This window comes from Phymastichus coffea, unplaced genomic scaffold (genome assembly GCF_024137745.1).
Source record: "Phymastichus coffea isolate CEN01 unplaced genomic scaffold, Cenicafe_Pcof_1.1 PCOF00116, whole genome shotgun sequence".
Classification (NCBI taxonomy): Eukaryota; Metazoa; Arthropoda; class Insecta; order Hymenoptera; family Eulophidae; genus Phymastichus; species Phymastichus coffea.
In genome coordinates this window covers 1-23135 of record NW_026706927.1, presented here as the reverse complement: position 1 = coordinate 23135, position 23135 = coordinate 1, and the positions used below count along the sequence as shown (strand labels likewise).

Genomic DNA, 23135 nt, shown 5'->3' with positions numbered 1-23135 from the left:
ATTCTACGAATTTGTATGTACGTTTGCCCCAAGCGTGCAAAAACCGGTCCTGACCGCCTTGACGCTCGCAGTTTCGACGGGTAATCTAACGGCGCAGCTGAAAATGTGCAGTTTCTCGGGAAAACGTCAATGGCACCTGCGCGCGCATGGAAAATTTCTTATCATTTCGTAGTCTTTCTCTTTAAGTGTCTTGCAAATTAGAAGTAACGGCTCGCTAGTTTACAGAAATGGCCGTGAAACGCGCAACGCACCTGCCGTCAACTTTTCAAGGGTACCCAAGAAACGCGGTGATTCCCAGAAGTTTTCAAGGAGACGCAGTCCGTTTACAACTCTTGCTTTTGGCGGATTTATTCCCTACTTTAATCTCTCTCTCTCTCTCTCTCTCTCTCTCTCTCTCTCTGTCTCTCTCGATTAATAAGATTGCAGATGAGTTATTTTCAGGAATAACCGCGGAGGTTTAAAATGGTGATTCGTGTTTCATAAAAAAGTCTGCCAACGAAGAAGAGCGTCACGTGTAATTTTAGTGAAAGAGCTATGAGGCGATGATCTGTTTAAATTTGGCGCCACAGGACGGCATGCTGGTCATTTATGGTCATATTGATCAATTTTCTTACATTTAAATGAAGGAAGCGTTCATACGCGTTCGGTTCGGTTGAATTATACCAATTTTCTTTTCGCTAGTATTAAAATGAATCATTTACTCGCAAAACTGTGTAATTAATAACAGAAGTGTATTTTTTATCGTAAAGAATGTTTTTCCAGTGAATATAGTTCGAAGCTGTTTAATCACAATATTTGTTGTATCACGTATCCGATAACTCATATTTCGCGAATGATTGGTCGCCGGCGGTATATGTTGGGTTTACCTTTCTATCTATATCTGCACCATCGCGTCTTTGTTTTTACACATAGTTTATTTTTAAATGATCTCAGATTCTTGTGGGTTTCGAGAATAAAGTTCGCAAAGATAATAATTCATTTGCACTCTTCTATTTATTTGCGACACAGATATTTTCGTAGATTCAGTGATATAGGAAATAAAGATCTCTCTTACAATGATATCACGTTCAAGCAAAAATGAAAATGGTTGATTTGCTTTATTAGTAAGATTGAACTTCCCAGCAATATCTCGGGAATATCCAAGGTTTTATGACTCTGACATTACACAGATCACGAGCATCGGTGGTTCAATGGCAGAATGCTCGCCTGCCACGCGGGCGATCCGGGTTCGATTCCCGGCCGATGCATTCAATTTTTTTTTAAATCTCACATTTTATTCCTTTCGCCATCGCAACACGCAAAAATAATTGTTTTACTTTGCGGTTCGTTATTTCTTAGGCGATACCTCACGTTTTTCCAACAACTTCGAGCATTTCAAGTGCAAATCCGTTCCAAATATATCTCAAATACGTCTTCTTAAAGAGCTATAATACAACCGTCCATGCCGCTTGAGTCGAATATTTCTCAATATTTACTGTTACACGACAGACCGTGATCTGCAATATCTGCGATCCCAAAATGATAATATCTATCAATCAAACGTTCCGCGATTGTGCAATTAGCTGAGCAATTAGCGAGAGAGTAAGTCGATAAGGAGAAATCGGCAAGTCAGCGTTTCCCCAACGTCGTAATGACTGTACGTATAGTTTTGTATGAAAATTGTATATTGCGCATGACGCGCGCTTAGGTTAACGCGTCATCTCTGTACACAACTAGGCAAAAAAATCATGTGCGGCGCTAGTTCCGATAGTTCAACGTCTGATGCGAGGAACCGCTGCTGTAACAACTAAGCCGCGAAAATCAGCTCGTGCCTATCGACGTGGAAGGTTATCTTCATTTTTTGTGAATAAAGCATACGCGTGGCTCACCCATCGTGGCTCAATAGTCTGCTAGACTTGTTTTTCTTTTTTTTTTCTTGAATGAACTTATTATCGCTTATAACGGAGTATTCCTGACAACATTTTCAATAAGATTTCGAATGCAGATGATATAACGTATATTTCTAGGTATATTCAGAGTTCTCAAGCATTTTGTCAGTCAAAGTGCATTTTCTGGAATGTTTCCAGTTTGAAATTAAATGCAATTTCAAGATGTATGAAAGAAATTTGTTGTCGACTAATTTGCTACAATTACCCCGGGAAATGCAAATATTGATGATGAATTTAAAGCCAATCTCATCTACATATGAAATTCCGCACATCGATTATCATGAGAGCTATCCGACCAGAATAGCTGAAACGATAAAAAAAATTTCCAGAAACGCAGTCATCTCCGAGTATGAATTTTCGCCGAATTAAAACAACCAGAGTAACACGGGAGTCTCATTCAGCATGAAAATTAGCTGACAAATATAACGAACAAGTCTTGATTTGACGCGGTACAACGTCGGATCAACAGCGTCAGAGCGAGAGTGACGTTGCTGGCGGAACGATTTCCTATTTATAGAAGAAAAGAGTGTGATGGATGTGCGCATCGCTCCCGGAGAAATTGCACTTTCGTCCTATCAAATGTCCGCCGAGTGAAAAATGGCCGCGTCGGCTGCTATTAAAGTTCTCTTTGTCATTTGGCCAGGAAGCGCTGCAGGAAGCCGTCGTCGAAAATTTGATCAGCGCAGATACGACCGCACTTTGCCAACTTGAAGTCGCGTCAGAGGTAGTCTTGTCCCAGCGGACGACTCTGCTTTTTCAAATGGTCGATATTCCAATCTTGGCCGTGCGCTGTAGTCTGCCGGCGTTCACTGATTTCGTCGAGTCTCCACTGAAAGACAGACGAATTTCATGATTTTCACGATAAATTTATCGACCCTTATTTTCTTACAAGACCTTTCGTGCATGTATTTTCTCTATTACTTAGCAAAACAGTTTGATTATTAATCAATTTTTTCGTTTTTGTTTCAGGTGAGTTACACGTCTAAACATATCATTAAACAGAGTCGACTGAGATAAGTGAGTTGAATCATAAATCCTCCTTAATAAATGCCTACGTATGCTTCCATGATTTTAAAATTAGCTCCCGAGAGCTTATATCTAACAACAGCAGCGGGAAAATATTTCCTTTCCCGCTGCCAGTGTCCCCAGAATAAGGTACATCCAAATAGTTTTGGCAACATAAGCATCGAAATCTAACAATAAACGAAACCGAAACGAATGAAATTTACATTGAACACAAAAGAAAGAAGGCGTTTTTACGCGTGACTCAACCTGTAAATAGCCACTTGAATGGATTTAAATCAGCGGGATGGAAATGAATCAGATCAAACGTGAGCGGCTCGGTAATGCCATACAGACGACGCGAAGCTCGCCAAGCTACCGCTCATGCATACACACGCGCATAATATGTCGGTCGCGCGCGTTCATGTCGTCATAGCGTATGTAATCCCTGCAAAGTGATAACTCACTTGATTGCACGAGGCGTGAGCGCGCGTCACGATGAGATGCACGTGCGGCTGAGAAGGGCTTCCGTCTGGATATAATGTAGCTTGGTTATCCCGATTGCCAAAAGCTACGTGTCTCGCTCAGATATCTACGGAGCGAAACATCTTCTGGCAATTATGTTTGCATTCATAGAGCTTCTATATCCACTTGTCCTTTTACGGTTGCACGAGTGGGACTATAAGTTTTTCATTTGTAAATTAAATGTAACTCCAATTTGAATTGACGCATGCATGTCAAGAGAGAGTCTTAATTATAAATCTGTGATTTGTGATGAAAGGAAGGATGCAAACAATGCCAACAATATGATGATTACAAGTAATAATTCAAATTCTGGAGTAACCCACAAAAAAATTGTTATGTTACATAGATCAGTGGTTAAACCTGTTGTCATTATAGTCAACACATTGCCGTCGTCCGGTTCCACTTGATATACGTGGTGTTGCACAGTTGCCGCGGCTGTTTATCTTGCGTATGCTTTTACATTTTTTCACCTATCTGCGCAGGTGTTGCTCTGATAAGAACTTTGTCGTGATTCTCTTTCTCGATATGATACAATGCGACAGTTGCGATACTGCGGAATTGCTGCGGGCCTACAATTTGTCAACTCCGGCGTTGATTTCGACAATACTTTATTTATGAAAGTAAATTGATGAAGCAGTCAAACTTTATTTTGTTCAAATTGGCAGGTATAATATATCACCAACGTGATTCGTTTGTAAGAAAAAAAAAAACTCAAATGATTATCTTGAGTCCTGTATTTTCTACCATTAAGTTTCGATTCGATCATAAAGCCATTGGTCAGGAAAAACGTCAGCAGTAACCAGTCAAGGTCTTGCATTGACCAGAAGCTTCGATCATTTTACAACGCGTCGACATAATTTGATAATATGACATAACTGTATAATGCTACTGTACTGTTCGTATCATTCAGTACCATTTTAGCGGGCATTTAGCCAATTCTGAATGCAGAAGCGTCACAAGGATTTTGTCATTTAAAATAGAATGATGATATCAACTCAGTTTCTTTCAATTTACACTTGGTATAAAGTTTTTTTATGATTTCGTGGTAGTTATCTTTGTTAACAACCAAACAAGCTACAAAAGAATAAGTAAACAATAAATATTGGAAATTCAAGTTTTACATTCATAACAATAACTAGAATAATTTTTCATGATTTGATTAAAAACATATATATACAAGCTGCATCTTTCATTCCGCAACTAATATTTATGTTGATTGATAATTATTAATCTTGTTATGAATTGAGTTACTGTGATAATGTACTTACAGTTGTGTCAATTAATAATCTAGTTATAATTTTCAATCTTTTTTATGTCTATAGAAATGTTATTTCTTATTTACTCAATTTCAAGTAATCTTATACTTCTTGTAATTCATCGAGAGCTGTGTACGATGTTTTTATAATTTCAAATATGTAAAAAATTTACGGTTTTTACTAGCTATTTGTACTCCAAATTATTCTCAGATACATTTTGAACTACTGAATATAAAATGGTTTTTCTTAACGATTTGAGAAACATACATCGATTTCATGTATTTTGTTTCAATAGTTTGCATTTATTTAATTAATTTCAATATTTTTCTGATTACTTACATTACAGCCGGAAATCGTGACGAAAAATACAGGTCCAACATTTTTGTATATTAATATTTCATATTACAATTTCAGGTTGTTATACCATTTGTATAGTTAATATTTCAAAGTTTATGAATTATCTATCAACTCTTGGGAAACTGCTCGCAATTATAATTAATATTGTAAAGACTATAGTAGACTCCATATCTACTGCGTCTTTTTATCGACTTTGTTTTTGCATTTCTCTTGAAAGAAGCATAAATAATAGTTGCTCCATCAGAAACTCCCGCTCTTGCATAAAGTTTTTTTTCCTTCTCGTATATTTATTAAGCTGTTCAGCTTATTAGACATGTCTCCGTTGGATCAGAGATATTGATACTGAATTACGTGTAGTCTTTTTGAAAATTCTAAAATTTTAAGCATAATGGACAAATTATATAAATAAATTTTACGAATAGTAAACCACTGCTTTAGTTAATATTACAACGTTTATCATAAACTAAAGTTTGGCTAATAAACAATTTAACATAATTTTTTTGATAATATAAATATATAGAAAATTGAATTTTTTTAAGAAAATAATGAATATTTGTTTAATCAAGTTATTATAATTTTAAGTGGTAAATACTGTAAAAATATTTAATTGAGAACTCTCTTGATCTACAAAAGCATTTAAATTTTGTACAAACGATTCGTTAGTTTCTTCAATTAAGTCAAGAATTCTTCAATCTGCTAAGTTCTGAATAGCTACTCTTCCAAATAGTATGAAACTAGCTGATTTGCTATATAAGCTAAACTAATAAATTATACTTGCACTGTTAACAAAAAGAATCTGAGTGCTCAAAGTTAATATAAGACTTATTTTTGTTCTGACGAACAAAAATCTAAATAGACGAAGAAAAATATCTCTTTTTTTTTGTTCTGTAGACCAAAAATAACTCTTTTTGTTCTGGTGAACAAAGATAACTCTTATGGACAAAACTTATATACATCAGGTGAGATTATGAGATATTCTTCTTTCATATAAAATTCATATATATTTAGTTTCTGTAAGAAAAAATTTAGAAACATGGTTGATTTGTAGCTGTCGTTAGATACTTTATAAATAATCTATATAATAATATCTAATACTTTATAATAAATTCTATTTTAATAAGTTTTTAAGATACTTCTTTTCACAAGGTCGATTGCTAGACGGATTGATTTTCTGAAATATGATTGAAATTAAATAAAATATTTTATCTAAAAATGTTTATACAATAAATAATATCAATTTTCACTTTAAATTTTAATTTAAAAAAAAATTGATAATATTCTGCACTTTCATGCATTATCCATAACTTGATAATTAATTCCTTTCAAGTATCTTGCAATACTCTGAATGCTGAGTATGACGTTTTTATGATCTAAAAATATTTGAATTTATGGTTTTTTTTTAAATAAAGAAATTAAAACGTATGCTATGTTTACCTACGTATATTTACGTATATTTACCTCAATAAAAGAATCAATGTTCATGACAAATGTTCCAGCTGCAAATTTGATCTTACGAGTCGTACGAATCATAATTGTTAACAATTTCTTTTGCATTGGAACTGTTAAAGTTGGCCAGTTCATCTCATAAACTGCGTCTTCTACATCTGTGCTCTAAAAATAGAAAATATTGTTTAGATTTTGTAAGTAAGAAGGCTGTTATGTAACTTACATGAAGAGTTATTTTATTGCCATACCAACAAAATAAGAATATTTGAATCAAACATGTACCGAAGCACATGAATGAATCAATAATATTCAAACTAATTCCACCTTTATGTTGAGATAAGAGGTAAACATTAATACAAATGTTTGGTATAGTTACCATCACCTGTCCAGTTAAAATTCCTTGAAATGCGGAGTTTATTTGATTCGCAAACCTACGTGATATTTTTAATCATAAAAATTTGTTATAAAGTTTCAGTAGCCTAAAAATTCATTCCATACTGTAGAATACGCTCATGTTTATCGGCAAATTTTGCTAAAATTTTATCTGCATTATGATGTTTCTTAATAGGAATATCAAATTCTAATTCATGAGAATTGAAAGTAGTTTTCATTCGATACTTTAATACTGCTAATTTTGTGCATAGTTGTAAGACGAGTGTAACAAATAAAGAATCTATGCCGATATGCAAGCAAATCATAGGCACACCGCCCAAAATTTCTTGCACGTACGCTGCGAAATAGTTAGGAAAATTGTCTATTCGATATGGACACCATGCTGGTATTGGTAAAGCCCATGAAGTTTGAGATTTTAACATTGGCGTAGATGCTTTTACTGCGAGTGCTGTAATAATGCCGGCTGCGTAGGTCTGGGTAATCCAGCTACATTGTCAATATGATTAATTACCAAACTAAAACTATAACATTTGATTATTTTTCAAACACCTCTAAATGTTCTGCATTAAATGGTTATGAAAAATTTTTGATCGCAAAATGTTTGAAAAATTAAAATTTAACATCACTCTCAAATTCGAACCTGGTCTCATAATTATACTTTTCTATAATCGTTCTTTCAATATTATCTTGCGGTATGTACCATTCATCTTCAAAACATAATTGTAAGAACGTCATGATAAGCTTCTTATTCCTCAAAACGAAGAAATCTTTGTATATCGCATACGAGAGTGTGCTTATTGCGAACAAATTCTCATAAATCTGTTCGCTGTGAGTTCCTACCAAAATATTCATCAATATTGCGAACCAAAATAATATTCCAGAAATTATTTGCACAATAGTATAGAGTTTATACATTGTCTTCGAAGATAGATTCCAGTCATTAGGACACCATACACCCGAAAACGTTAAAATACAAAATAACATAGGAAGCTTACGATACTCTATGGAGTTCGATATTTTATCCATTATTAATATTAATCTATGTAGATTCTTATTCTTTATAACAAAAATCAATAGATATTACGACACTGATTTATAAATTTTCATCGCAAAAAATATAATCAACTTTTATGATTGGTATCTTCCAACAATGAAGGCACATGGAGCCTATACTAGTTTAAAATTGGCTGTCTAACTTATCAATCTGACGTGAATTTCAGTATCATATTTTTCTAAGAACAGTCTTTCATAAACCATGAAACTAGAGCCTTTTGAATTTCGAAAATTGGAAGCTCATTATATTTCTTAAAATCAATTTAATTACGTATCATTAGCAATGGTGTAGCGTATAATTTCAAGTAATTATTTTCCTTGCAAGCAAATTTTTTTCCATCTAGGCTGATAAATAAATTATGCCTCGATCATTTTTTAAAAGTACGTATCAGAGTTAGTTGCGCTTGCGCAGCATGCTCAATAATTTTCTAACGGTATTGATATGCAGTCATCGATGAACGTTGCGGACGTCGTTGCTAAATCAAAGTGCTTAGTCGGTCGTTTAGCTTTTTAATTAACACGCAACTAATATATAAATTTACATTTATTTTTATTTAATGAAATAAGTAAAATCATTTTGAAAATTAAGTTTGTGATCAATACATAGTAAAAATATATATGTTTATTATAATGTTGTATTACCAGTAGATGACTGAAAATGATAAAAAGTTATACAGGTACGTTTTTTAATAAAAATAGAAGAATAAATTATATCAACTCACTGAATGTCATTGCGTTATATTTACTTTAATATAGTATATCTTATCAAATTCTTGAGTTTTTTCCTCTATTTTGCAGAACAATTCAACTGGTTGTTTGTTGAAGTAGATTGAAAGCTGTGTATGAAGTCTTTATAATCTGCAAATAAAATACGATGGAAAGAGATCAATTTATTTTCAACTCTGTTCACTCCTGGAATTCATTTTTGCACATAACTGCAATTTTCAAGTTATAGTGATTTGTATATTTATAAATATTTTTAATTCATCTTTTGCTATGTCTGATAATAGTCTATTTTTAATGTTTTTTTTAAATTATTTTATTAAGCACAAGTGTCAAAGTAAATTTCAAGTAAGCTTTTGATTATGTAAACGTAATTGTTATACTTAATGAACTGATGAGAAAAAACGCTTATTTTTATATCCACGAATGTTGTTAATCGTAATAGAAGATTTATAATTTTGAATTGATGAAAATCGAAATTGCTTAATATTCATATTGAAGCAATGATTGAGAAAATATGAATTATGAACATTCTGTAATAATTAAAACTATGAAATAACTTTTACATTTATGAATGAACCTATGTTCATAGGTATTAAGTATCCAACAGAAAAAGAAATCGGTTTGTCCGACCGTTTCATCATGAAAATAAGTAATTTCTGAACTTTTACGTCCAACATATTCCAATTCATTTCGTAAATTGCACTAGGGACTTCCATGCACTGTGAAAAATAGTTCCAAATTGACTATATTATTTAGTGTATATTACCGTGATACAGCACAAAATAATATAAAATATTTACTTTTAATGCTAGTTCATTGCCGTACCAGCACGTGATAAAAAATTGAATCAGCGCTGATGTGGTGGAAAAAAAGGTAGCGATATACTGTACATTTATATGGTCTGTATACGCAGATAAAGAATATACATTTATACAAATGTTCGGTAACGATGATATAACCAATATGATTAATAATTCGTGAAAAATCTTGTTTAGATCCTGCCCAAATCTAAAGAAGTAGAAATTTTTATAATCTTATCAAAATACCAAATACGATTTATCTTTTCAAGTATACCTGTATATGCGTTGATGATGCTGTATCATTTGGATAAGCCATTTTCTTTCTATTTTCTTTACTTGCTCAACACAGTTCAGGTTGTTTTTATTCAAAATTGGCAGGTTTTGAAGTCGATATTTGAGTAAGTTAACTTGGCCAATGGCTTTCAGTAATAGCCCCACAAAAAGTGTATCCGTTCCTATGTGTGCACAAATTGCAGAAGAGCCAAGAATGACCTGATGAAAATACGTGAACCAAAACCAGTATTGTTTTTCTATTGGATATGGGTACAACGCATCCACAGGCAAAGCAATGGCATTGGACTCCGCAAGAGGTGTTGAAGCTTTTAACAATACAATCAAAGCCATCGATACGGAGTAAGTTATAGTCACATTTCTAGAACAGATTAATTCCAGCGTGAAAAAGTAAAAAATATACATGTTTAGTAAATAATGCATACAACTTGCCTAACTCTCAAATTGATGTCTTCATAAATTTGGATTTCTTCTGAATTCGTACACCTCATCCAATTTTCATTGAAGTAATGCTTGATGAAGATTTTTATTGACTGACAACTCCTATGTAACTGAAAAGACTTATAAACTGCTGTAATATTTGCACTCACAAAAAAGAAGTTTAATAATTTGAATTCGTCAGAACCGAAACTAACGATAAAATGAATGAGCATTTCCGTGCATATTACGAAATTAAAAGTGAATACGACTGAGAAATAGATATTATGAATCCGTCTACGTCTGAAAGACCAATCGTCTGGATACCAAATACCCCAAAATGTTAGTAGAAAAAATTGATATAGTAAAATTTCATACTCAACATTATTTTTCATTATTTTAGTTAACGTAGCTTCCATTTCGTGTACATTTGATGACTACAAATGTACACGAAATGTATAACTATCAACATAAGAAAAAAAGTAGAACTATTACTAAAATGCATAGCTCTCAGAGGCACTACGTAGAAGTGTGTGTCATTTTAAATGACACATAAATGCTAATATAAAATTTTAAATTGAGCGTAATGAAGGTGCTATTTTCTTTCAAGTCAATTTACAAGACATCCAATGCATATTTTGTCAACCCTTGGTGTAAGTACTGTCGATGTGCATTAATCTGTAGTGTGTATCTCTATACTTCTGTGAAATTTTTTATTTCCTTCACACTAGCTGTACAAATAAATAATTCACATTCAGGGTTTATTATTTCGAGCCATCTCGCAGTTGCGTAGTGCTCATTTTTAATCAGTCTTTCTTTAGCTGTCTTTAGATTCATTCGTGTGGGATCATTTACGTTGTAACATCGTATATTCTTTTAATCTAACCTTTTGTGTATGTTGGTCGTATTAATATATTGATGAAACTTTTTCTGACAATGAAATTTCAAGTACTAAAATAAAAACAATATATTATCCAAATTATATAAAACTTACACAGTTATGACTCGATATTATTTAGTGATAGTAACTTTTACATTTTGTGTAAGTACACGTTACGATATATTCTTTCTTAGAGTGTTTTTCAAATGTCGCATTAAGAAAAAACTAAATTTAAAAAATGACATTAATTAAAACTTATGAATTAAAACTTTTTATTTCCAGCTTAGCTACTTTTTTAATTAAAAAAATTCCACTTAATGTTTTAAAATTATTTTACCTTTTTCGAATTTTCCTTGGCAACTTTTGATTGTTTTTTTATAAATATTTTTTAACAATATTTATAAGTTCTGTTCATTTCGAATGTGAATTAATATCTTTTTTCAAAGTAAGGTATTATTTTGAAATTTGTAATCATTCAAATAAAGCGTTATCAATGTGTTATTCTTTTTCTAAATAAGACATTCTAACATATTTTGCATGCCACCTCTGATGTAAATACCTTCGAAGTGCATGGACGTGAGTACGCGTCTACATATATGTGTAAATTTTGTTATTTTTTAACTGTACAAGTGAAAAACTTTTTTTGAGAGCTATCTCGTAATTACGTAGTGCTCATTTTAATTAGTTTTATTTCTGTTACTTTCAGTCATTTATATAGGATCATTTATATCGATTATGACTGTCCGATATAATTTTGGAGATATTATTCAAAAGTGTTTGTATAAAAATATTTTTTAAATCTAAACTCTATGAGAGTGATTAAAGATTTTTATAAAATTGATTTCCAAGCGAAGAAAAATAGTAAATAATTTTGTACATGTAGCTTGTATAAACAAAGTGTTCATTACATAATTATTATCTACTTTCACGTAACTTGACTCACTAATAAATAGTGGAACAAACATTAATATTCTCCCCAAACCTAGTAAATTTAGCCATACTCAGAAGTAAATATTTTTATTTAAATAAGTAACTTATTTTACCTGTAAATTATCTGTTGGTATTTATACGCTTTCATTACTTTCTTTATAAATATATATCTCTTTGAATGAATAAAATTTAAAAAAGTAAAGCATATTACCAGCAACTTGAGAATCAAATGAAGAGCAGTTTCATTAAAAACGTAGTCATAACCATTATATTTTCTATAAAATTTTATCTTAAATAATAAAATCTTTTCATTTTGACAAATAGCGAAATATATATTATATTCTATATTTACAGTTACAAATATAATATGGAAATTCATGTTCTCTCATGCTGGACGAGTATGAATTTCCAAGATACTAGAATAGCAAACTGTTAATTTTCAAAACGATATTTCTTTTATATCGTTCGGATGATGGAACTAGAAGAGTTACGGCACTTATTTTTTAAGCCGACTATGTCGAAACATGTTGCAGGAAATTGAATGCCGAGTAGGAAGTTTTCATAATCTGCGAAAATATTAATGTGAGGTAAATTGTATTTAATAGTTTTTATATGTAACATACTCTGATAAATGAATCTAGATTTAAAGGTACAATTACAGCAGCTGATATCAATATAGATTTAGATGTTCTTGTGATTACCGTTAAGAGTAATCTCTTTGTTTTATGATTAAGATGAACCCAATTGCTTTCAAATAGCGCACTGCCGATGTCAATACTCTATAAAGAAGAGTTTTGGATAATCAAGTTTCACATCAACATTCTAACAATGATCATTATCAAACTTACACCCAGGGTTATTTCGTTACCATACCAACAGAACATATAGATTTGCATTAATGACACTAAAGCATAAAACAATGTTGTAAAATACTTCAGATTGTGTCTGTTAGCGCTTACAGAAAGAAAGTATATATTAATAATAAGATTTGGCACAAATATAACCATTTGACCGGCTAGAAGTGGCTTGAAAGTATTTTGTAAATCGGATCCGAACCTTGAAATAACATTGTTATGTTATAATTTTGCCGAAACTCAACTGTAATGCATATATTTAGCATTACCTGTAAATACTTTCATGTTCCCGTATACGTTGCTCAATCAACAATTGCGTGCTCATCATTTCTTTGTTTACAGGAGTTTTCTTAACGCTCAACTCACCAACTCTTTGTAATCTACGTTTCAAAATATTTATTTGATAGCACATTTGCATCAACAGACTGACAAAAAGCATATCCGTGCTGAGATGCATACATGAAAGTGTTACTCCGCTGATTATTTGATGAAAGTATGTGAAGAAAAACGCAGTAAAATTGTCTACATCATAAGGATACCAAGCTTCCAATGGAAGAATCAAAAACGTGCCAGCTTCTAATATCGGTACAGTAGATCTTAGTAGGACTGCGCCCAAAATCAAACCAGCGTAGATAATAGTCACTCGCCTAACGGAATAATGTTAGTAACGTCAAAATGGAATAATTGTCTAATTGAGTTTTCATACAAACCGTCTTTCGGACAAATTTTCTGTGTAGATGACCGTTTCTTCCATATTTGTTGGTTGATGCCATTCATTAGTGGCGTATTTACTGATAAAATTGATAATATTTGATCGGAAAATTAATACGTTAACTTTCTTGTAAATTCCAACTCCGACTACAATCGCGGTAAATATATTTTCCATATTGAAATTGTCAGACTTGATTGTCAAAATGATATTGATCATCATTTCGATGAAAAAGATGATGCCCAAGAACATGATAATAGATGTATAAATTCTGTAAATACTTTTTTTCTTTCTCGACCAATTTTCCGGGCACCATGCTCCGCACAATGTCAGTACGGTGAATGGAATTGAGAAAAGTTGATATTCAACGCCTCTTTGAAAATCCATTACACCCAAAGTTAATGAAACATTTGCTCAGTGGCAACGTAGACTCGTATGTAAAAAATGATTTATCGATGTAACTCAGACGGGAGCTTTTCTGAGAGTGCCGTTTCATATTCCCCCACTCTTGGCATCGAATTCATGGGAGGAGTTTATCGAGTGCCCGTATAAAAAATAAATGCTACTTACTCAGGCGTATGCCTTCGGGATTGAAAAATGTATCGATAAATTGGTATGATTTGCGTAAACGCTTCGTATGTTGCGTGCATATTGCGGCTGAATTTTTCACCCTTCTTCAAATTATGTAATAAAAATTTGAGTTATCTGATACATTTATAAAATGAGATATTGTCGTACATGCGATTGTGCAGTTTATGGCTTAGCTTGCAGTTTGCAGTAGCCGAGTGTCGTTTGCTAGAACCTATGTCATGTGACTGTTTAATTCTCTGTCGCATCGTGCTTCGAAAAATATCAAGAGAATGTGATTCAAACGGAAAAGTTAATTGAAAAAAATATTATTTTTTGTTATTGTATCAATACTTCTGAGCACATTACTATTAAAAATGATTTGTTTTTCTGTAATGAATCCCTTTTTTAGGCTCCGGTCGACTGTAAAACACTAAAGGCTGAATACGACGACTTCATTATCTAAAAATAGCATGGTTTCTAAATATATTTAACTCAAATAAATATATTCATTAGTCAATCGTAAATACTAACACTTAAAAACGAATCAATATTCATATTCATAATCGGTCCAACTCTAAAAAGGATAGGCTTTGATGTTCTCATCATCATATAGAGTAAGTCTTTTTTAGACGAGTTTGCTAATATCTCCCATTCCATTTCACAGATTGCACTTTCAACATCGAGGCTCTATAAAAAAGTAACAAGTTAAAATATACCTGTCTCGTGAAAAAAAATTCGTAATTAAAGTTGATTTCATTACAGTCAATGTTACTTCATTGCCGTACCAACAAAAGAAGAATAATTCTATCACGACCGCCGAAAAGAATTGCATAGTCATCATGAATTCTACACTTGCTATGTGTTGCGTTGATAGTAAAAAGATGCTCAAGCACAAATTTGGTATCGTAACTGCAATTTGTCCAAACAACATAACGCTCAAACTCTTATTTAGTATTCTGGAAAATCTACAAATGAAAATATCAATGCTTTGATATGAAGCACAAAAGAAAGTTCGAAAAATGTTGAGATCTACTAATTTACTTGAATACACTTTCGTGATCCTGAACACAATCCGCGATTGATTCTCTCTCCAGAGTCTCAATGAGATCGAGTTTTATGTTTTTGGCGTGTGCCTCTTTGCTCTCATCTGCAATACTCAATAGGCGATATTTTAGGATCTCCAGTTGAGCGCAAGTCTGCAGCAGCAGAGCGATAATGAGGCAGTCTTTGGCAGCGTGGACTAAAGTGGCGATGCCAGTTCCAAATGATTGATGCCAGAACAGTAACCAGTAGCAGCCAGGATTCTCAACGTTGCACGGACAGTAGGCATCTACTGGCAATAGCTTTTGGCCAGTTTGGTCGACGAGTGGCGCGACGCATCGGAGCACTATCGCGATGAAGACTGCGGTCGTAAAATAAATACTGATCTTTCTACGGAAAACTTTCTCGTGAACACCTTCGTTGGTTTGTTATATGTGTTGCTGCATTGACTATTACTAGTGGCTTGTTTTCAACAGCAATGATTTTGGCATTTGAAAATTGAGCTTGGAAAGCATTTTTAGTGTACGAGAAAGCGGTCAGTGTGAACATTGTTGATATACGATTGCCATGTCCCACCTGTACGTAACGACTTCACCGTAATATTTCTCAAACGTCTATTACAATCATTAAAAAATGTGACAGTGTACTCTTAAATTCTAAATATCAAACGCTAAGCGTGTTTCGTACGTTTATATTCTAATGAAAATAATATAAGTATGTTCGACTATAATATACATTTTATAAACAACAATTTATGAGTGAAAGCATAGCTAGATGATTTTAGACCGGAACACGAGAGTAAGTGTACTCTGCACACGGCACATACTAGTAATAAAAGAACATAAGAATTGCCGACCAGTGCACGTCACACTCAGACAAAACAATAAGAAATTAAAAGAGAATGGCAAAGACAATTAGCTGCACGTGCACATTCGAGCGTTAGATAAAACACACCGTATCGTTTTGCTGTACTTATCCTGGATGTCTTCTTCCTCGGAGTTGCGAAGTTTCAACCAGCGTTTGTGCTGTATCATCGTTATCATCTCGATGAACAACGCCCGCGACGACAAAACATTGATGGCCTTGAAGCAGGCGTTGATGAGAGCGAACATGAGAAAGACATTTTCGGCGAACAAATCGTCGGTCATTGGCATCTGATAGACTCCTAGGAGAACCGTTAACGTGATGGTAATCAGCAATATCAAAGTCAGAACGCTAAAGCCAGTATAAAGTGACTTGAGCCAGTTGGACCATGTCAAGGGGCGCCACAGTCCGATGCACTTTAAAATGCGGAAGGGTATGGGTGCGATTGTTTCTTTTATTGTTTGCTTTGAATCTAACTCCAGCATATTGTTGCAGTTGTATTTGGAAAGACGTTGCTTCTGGTTGAGACACCAGTCGTTTGTGCATTCAATGTGTGCGTCATAGATACACGTATTCCGATACTCTATTCGCTATTTTAATGATTCATCGAAAGAAAGTCATTTCTCCGACCACGTTACGACTACCATTTCGCTTGATTAATAATAACAACGTCACATCGACAAAGTAACCGCAAGATACTTTGCGTAATGTATGTGGGTGCTGTGCTAGCAGCCACCTTTCCTTTCGCCTTAATTAATAACTACGTAGGGCGTAGAATTTATTCAAGAATATTTTGCGATTGCGCAACTCACGATGTGGTTAGTTTGCGTAGCTCAAGTCATCGACACCTTTACTGAATTTCTATATTATATTTTTCTGTTTCTTTGTAGAAAAACGCGTCGAAATTGTAACTCTCGATTAGCTATCTTTAAAAAGTTCAAATTGAAACGCCGACAGATAATTCGAAAGCTGCGTTTAAATTCGAAATTTCATTAAAAAATAGTTCATATTTTCATGAAAATCACGGCCACCAGAACAAATTTCAAATTCATCAATGTGCCAATGAAAAAATAGCTGGAATTAAGAAGAATGCCGTTATCGGATATAGTAAAATTTATTGATATTCTATCAATTTTCACGTAAGTTTTCATAATTACAATGAAAAAACAAAAATATTTTATTTTATACTTTATTACTCATTGCATATTACAATCAAAACTATCCTCTCTCCAGTCATTACTTAATGTTCTAGCTTTTAAGTTTTCTCCAATATAAAATTTGAAATGTATGCGTGTGCGTTCTTCAAAGTTTACGTAAATTCACTCATTGACGCTGTGCTTTCAGGAGACTGCACAATTTGAATTGAAAAAGCGCAAGCGTTAATTTACACGTAAAATGTGACGCCAAATTACATCGCGCATAGAGAAGAATGCATAAGTTCGAGGGATACGGCGGAGCATAAGTTTGTTTCTGGATGCACTATGGACGTCAGAGACACTATTAAATTTGCATTCGAAAAGAAGCAGGGATTAACGAAACTCTTAGCTCGTCATGCCCCCCTCCCCCCCATTCATCGTTAGATGTGCGTAACTCGACACGTCAGTTCCATGTAATATTGCCCTTAGGTTTGGTACATTCGACGCGAAGAGCAATAATTAGCGTCGCACCGCGAGCCGCGCAATGATACGCGATTGTAGGATGAATAGATGGACGATTTCGCCGACTTTGTGCGCCTAACGGACTATGCCGTCGTATGATGCTGCCTACATTTTCGATAATTTTTTTCTCCCTTCAGCGTCTCGCATAACGAATGGATATCCATGTTCTTAATAGCCCGAGTCATTCGCGCCGTACTTTCCCCCCTCTCCAAGTATCGTCGTACGCGCGGCAAGTCTGCGTCTTTGATGGCTGAAATTGTCCGCATATTCTCGCGATTTTTAATATCATAAGTACCACTCCCGGAGCTTAGGTGGAAATCGATGCGTGCCTAGCAAAAATTGTCACCCACTATGCGGGGAGGGTTATCTATAATTTTAACGAGCCGAAGCGTATACACTTCCGCGACATAGCGTTTCTTTGTGCGCTGCCTAAGGCCTTCGAAGGGAGTGCATCGCGCACGCGATCGCAATTTTTTTCTATGTACACTGTAGCCATAAGCTTCCACGAAGTAGCGCTTTCGCGGCGTCACGCGTGCCAACCTCCTCAATAAGTCAGGCAATGATTGCTTGCGAGGGCTGCGAGAGAAAGAAAAAAAGTTATTTCTTGCAACTGCGCACTGCGTGTAGCTGCGCGTATTGCCAACTCATCCGCGTACATTCGTTTCGAAGTTTGTTTGCCACACGCCTCTCTCTCTCTCTCTCTCTCTCTCTCTCTCTCTCTCTCTCTCTCTCTCTCTCTCTCTCTCTCTCTCTCTCTCCTCTCTCTCTCTCTCTCTCTCTCTCTCTCTCTCTCTCTCTCTCTCTCTCTCTCTCTCGGTGGATTTTCCTGAGTGTTTGGTGATTCGCACTGGAGACGTGTGTCTTAAAATTATCCTTCTTGTCAATGTCGCGAGGGCTGTAGTACATTTTCTTTCTTCATTCACAATCAATTTTCGCTAATTGAACGAACGACTCGATTCTAACGATAAATTTACGGAGAGAATTTTCGAACGAAATCGCAGTTTTATAAATTCATTTTTATTTTTGTCCTTTTTTGTTACGTTGGATTTTTACACAAAGAACGCAACGCCTTTCGAATACTGAATTCTACGTACAAAGACACTGAGAAATGACGAAGAGACCACGTGGCCACTGCTATACATAAAACTTGTATACGTTATAAACAGATTCGAAAGAAAAAGTTTCTACGAACGATCCCGAAGCATCGCTCATTTGGATCTTATAGGAATCGTCGGATGGGATACATTTACGTCTCTGGCTAAAAATGCTTCCTTAGTTCTATGCGATAAAAGAGTTAACAAACTTATTGAAGGATGCACTTGCGTCTCTTGAAAAAAGTTGCTTCAGCGAGTATACGACTAGTGGCAAGTATTTTTCTAAATTAAACTGCCTTACTTCACTCTACGGTATAATAATTAGTTTATCTAATTGAACATATTTAATTTTCAAGTGAGACAATTGATTACATCTAATAATCAAGAGAGTTACGACTTAAAATGCACCACGAATGACATGTTAAGCTAGATAATGCAAGAAGCTTTTGTCAGCATAAATTACTTTTCAAGTGCAAACAAATCACGGAAAAGACGCTTTTATGAAACAAACCACGAACGTATCATTTTGTAATTTATGTATTATTTGCACGTAATGATGATTATATTTGAAGTATGTCAACGTGATTGTTTGAAACGACACATTAAATGTTTTACGTGCATCGATTTCACTATTTTTCTTTATTTTTGGAAAGAACACCTATAAGTTATTAAACAGAACCTTAAACTGTAAACAGAATACACCGATGACATGTTATGGACATTCCAGAAATATGACAAGCAAGAAAGAAAACTCGGAAGCATAAAAAATTCTACGTAATTCATCAGCAAATGTAAAATGACATTTTAATGTAAAATCCTGATTGGGAATCAAATGGATAGTCGTCAAAGGAATATTAAACAAATCTTCCTTCATCGTGATTTTCAATTACTAGTAAGATAAACATATTTATTCAAGAGTCTCTCTTAACGATATGCGATAATAATCAGAATTTTCTAATTTTTGTAATAACAGCTTATAAATGTTTACACTGAACTTGACGAATATTGGGTTAAAAAAAGCATCTTTTTTGTAATATTTCCACTATGCATATCCATGTACAATTGTTGAGCTTGTCTACTTTTTTTGCAAGAAATGTGCTTATGAAAGTTTTGGCGTATAGAATGGCGCAAGGCATCGTTTTATTCTTACAAAAATGTTATAAAGCACGTAATACCATGAAAAATAATGTTAGATCTGCTGTTATTCGAGTAACAGTTATATTATTCAATGCTGCACCGTGCATATTATGTATTTTTAGATTTGTATCAAATGTCTCCATGAACGAAGTTTTATACAATTTCTATAAAAAATTGCATACGTTCGTGGGTTGATTGAAAGAGAAAAAATAAGAAGACGCCGTAGAATAAAAGTGAGCTCTCAGCAAAATTGCGCAAAAACAACGGAAAATTCTGAAAACTCGTGCCGCGAGGGCGATTTCTCCTTGTACGGAGTGGAAGAAAAACCTGACGGAATATAGAGGAAAAACGAGAAGGTTTGTGTTTGCGGCATCTGTCACCGAGCAACTGCTCCGAATGGTGCGTTCCGCCGAGCGTGTTTGTTTCGTTTTATTTGAAAGATCAAGATTGGCTTTTTTCTTTTCCTCGTGTCCAGCTTACTTTGCGAGCTCGCGCACGAGAAGAAACGTCCATTCATGAAAATAAATGTGCAGGTTTTCTCCGTAAAGTCCGCAACGTACCGGGTTTATTTGCGAGCAAACGAAGAAGAAAGCAATAGTAAAAGGAAAAGAAAAGGAGGCACTCCGCCGTGGGCGAGTTGTCAACAGGCGTGAGGCTGAAAGAGCTTGTCGTCACAATGCCGATGGAGGAAGGACATTTGCATCTCTTGTTCCGTCGGCGCTGAATCGAGAGCGGCGGATTCATCGGGATTAGGTAGCGCGTTGCTCTTCAAAGGCCACTACTGGACACTGACGAGAGATGCGCTACAATACTACATCTGATAAAGAAAAAATCTTTTCGACGGAACGTTACCGCGATGTCTTGAAGTTGTATCCGCCGAGAGACACTTATTTCCCCCGAGAAATTATAACGTTAATAAAAGCAATAAAATCACCACCGCTTCGTTACGTGGATAAGATTACGAAAAGGAGTACTCGGACCAGTACAATTTGCCGTATTTTCTGCGGATCTTTTTTTATCTCGATCGCTCGGCTATTTTCGTGCCATAGGCCAGCCTCGGAGAAACAAACGATAAATCCAGTCGTGCATCCCTAGAAGTCAACGTTCGATTTGGAAAGTCAATATTTTCATTGTTTCTCGGCAATGGCTGCCGAGTGAAAATACGATAAGCGCATATCGTCGCAGTTCTATTTTCAGGAAACCCATCGGAAAGTGGAACCGTTCGGTAAAAGTGGCCAGCGCACTTTCCAAACTAGCGACCGGAATAGAGAATCGCGAGGCGATAAAGCGCGCGGCAACGATCGAGATATGCGCGATCTCGACCGATCTCGCGCATATCCGCCCATCGGCACGTGAAAATATCGACGACCGCGTCGATCGTTGATCCTCGCGTCGACGGTGCTTTTAGCGCTTGTTATCTTCGAGCTGGCGCTCATTTGATGGAATTCGAGCAAAAGTCTACTCACCAAGCAGCCATTCGTTGCTCTTTTATCTATCGTCGCGCCAACAGTCGACATTAATTCCATTGTTCAACGTGTTACATCGACTAACAATGAATCTCTGAAATGCTCGCTTCGCTCTCGTGACGTAACAGAATCGCAATAAAAAAAAGACATCGCAGATAATCGCTGTTCGAACACGTACAAACAGATTTCGATCTCTTCTTTTCTTTCTTTTTCTTTGCGAGTAGGCCGCAGAGATAACTCGCATTCACTTTTCTACCTAGAAAAAGAATTATCAGCAAACAATATTTCTCCACGACCTTCCTTTTTCCATTCGAACGCACAGCGGAAGTTGGCGTCACGTAACGTTTGGCATCCAAAATCCACGTTCGCACACTCCGAAAACTCACGGACCTCGCGCGTACAATTGAAGGTGGCCTGGCCAATTTCAATTTCATCGCTTACATAAAGGACAGCGGCAGCCATAGGTGCCTGTCTATTTACGTTCGTATATATACATCTCGCTGTAGTCGCACGTGCCGCATCCTACAGGTTTCGGCTCGAAGCGTCGTCGTCGCGGGGTCCGGGCGATCGCGATGGACGGCTTCGCGTCATTGGCGACACATCGCCGAGAGTCGAGAACGCGACGTCCGCGGCGTCGCTCGCGTCGCGTAGTCCACGAGCTGGCCGAGTCTGTAACCGCGCTGATCGTATATAGCCGCTCGCAGCCACGGCAGTCTCCATCGCCTCTCTTTTTCGAAAAATTGCGCGCCTCCATCGGAGAGAGTTTCGCCCGAGCAAAGGAAAAACGGCCGGTCAGCTTTGCGCCAATTGCAAGCTCAAGCCACAGTCCCAATCTGAAACTGGACAAGACGGACATAATCGCGCAAACGACTCTGCGTGCAACGGCTAATCGCGTTAATACACCAGACGTGACGCAAAAACCTATCTCGTCGGTTTGCGGAAGCTGCGCGCTGCTGCGACGAAAACAAGAAGGCAGAAAAAAATGACACGCGCATCGCGGCCGGGTACGTCGCGAGGAATGATAAAAAAAGCCGACATGGGTAAACAATCGCCAGCGCAAAAAACAATACGGTCATTCTTGGAAATCGATTCGACGATGACAATAGCCCCCCTCGCCCATCTTCCGTCACATCCAATTACCGCTGAATAAGCGCCACGCGCCACCACTTTGGTTACACTTACGTCATAACGGAGCGACGCGAAGGCCGCTGTGCGAAATTTCATTATTTCGACGACATTTCCAAGTGACCAGAGAGAGAGAGAGAGAGAGAGAGAGAGAATGGATCGCCATCACCTTGAGCATCCTCGCGCGCTCAATTTGTTAAGCTTTCGCCCTTGCGACCGCGAAATTCGGCGCCGTCCTCGACCAACGATCTCGCCTGGCATGGCCAACGACGACGCCGAGTTGCCCGCTGCAATTAGTGCCCGTCTGCGGCAACGCACCTTGCCCGGGACAGATGGTAGAATGGATGGGATTTCTATGGCGCGCGCCGCGCCGATCCTAATCGCCGAGACCAATTAGCCGCGGGCGTGATCGTAGAGAAATTTTCCGAGCGTCGATGCCGGGCTAAACGAGCCCAGAAAATCGCCTGGTTTGAATCGTGAAGTTTCCTGCAACTCTCACTCTCTTCTGTAGTCGGTTGTCGGCGATTTAACGAGCCACGACGATCGCTTCCATTATACACTTTCTTTCTGTCATTTCGTTCGTTTCAACGCGTAAGTCTCGCATGTTTATCAC

At 36.0% G+C, this 23135-nt stretch overlaps 4 protein-coding genes, 2 long non-coding RNA genes and 1 other non-coding gene across 7 annotated transcripts; 3 read left to right on the top strand and 4 right to left on the bottom strand.

Annotated features, from left to right (window-relative positions):
* Positions 1–1176: 1176 nt before the first annotated feature.
* Trnag-gcc (transfer RNA glycine (anticodon GCC)) lies at positions 1177–1247 on the top strand. Its single transcript has one exon. It is a non-coding gene; the product is annotated as a tRNA-Gly (tRNA).
* A 5054-nt stretch (positions 1248–6301) lies between these two features.
* LOC131670820 (odorant receptor Or2-like) lies at positions 6302–8080 on the bottom strand. The gene is made up of 5 exons (XM_058946768.1): positions 7548–8080; positions 7013–7393; positions 6738–6945; positions 6527–6679; positions 6302–6438 (listed from the first exon to the last, which is right to left on the bottom strand). Exons 1-5 carry the CDS (start codon positions 7931–7933, stop codon positions 6391–6393), a joined length of 1176 nt encoding a protein of 391 aa, XP_058802751.1. The 5' UTR covers positions 7934–8080; the 3' UTR covers positions 6302–6390.
* A 532-nt stretch (positions 8081–8612) lies between these two features.
* LOC131670819 (odorant receptor 33a-like) lies at positions 8613–10613 on the bottom strand. Its single transcript, XM_058946767.1, has 5 exons — positions 10210–10613; positions 9761–10138; positions 9487–9694; positions 9250–9405; positions 8613–8818 (listed from the first exon to the last, which is right to left on the bottom strand). Exons 1-5 carry the CDS (start codon positions 10611–10613, stop codon positions 8765–8767), a joined length of 1200 nt encoding a protein of 399 aa, XP_058802750.1. The 3' UTR covers positions 8613–8764.
* Positions 10614–12403: 1790 nt separating this feature from the next.
* Positions 12404–14293, bottom strand: LOC131670817 (odorant receptor 46a-like). Its single transcript, XM_058946765.1, has 5 exons — positions 13569–14293; positions 13128–13505; positions 12853–13060; positions 12628–12783; positions 12404–12570 (listed from the first exon to the last, which is right to left on the bottom strand). Exons 1-5 carry the CDS (start codon positions 13952–13954, stop codon positions 12517–12519), a joined length of 1182 nt encoding a protein of 393 aa, XP_058802748.1. The 5' UTR covers positions 13955–14293; the 3' UTR covers positions 12404–12516.
* Positions 13309–15452, top strand: LOC131670821 (uncharacterized). The gene is made up of 4 exons (XR_009302481.1): positions 13309–13443; positions 14802–14834; positions 14900–15037; positions 15313–15452. It is a non-coding gene; the product is annotated as an uncharacterized LOC131670821 (long non-coding RNA).
* On the bottom strand, positions 14491–16563 carry LOC131670818 (odorant receptor 49b-like). Its single transcript, XM_058946766.1, has 5 exons — positions 16133–16563; positions 15179–15568; positions 14898–15102; positions 14669–14824; positions 14491–14596 (listed from the first exon to the last, which is right to left on the bottom strand). Exons 1-5 carry the CDS (start codon positions 16525–16527, stop codon positions 14543–14545), a joined length of 1200 nt encoding a protein of 399 aa, XP_058802749.1. The 5' UTR covers positions 16528–16563; the 3' UTR covers positions 14491–14542.
* LOC131670822 (uncharacterized) lies at positions 16336–17164 on the top strand. Its single transcript, XR_009302482.1, has 3 exons — positions 16336–16475; positions 16538–16860; positions 16933–17164. It is a non-coding gene; the product is annotated as an uncharacterized LOC131670822 (long non-coding RNA).
* The last annotated feature ends 5971 nt before the right edge of the window (positions 17165–23135 follow it).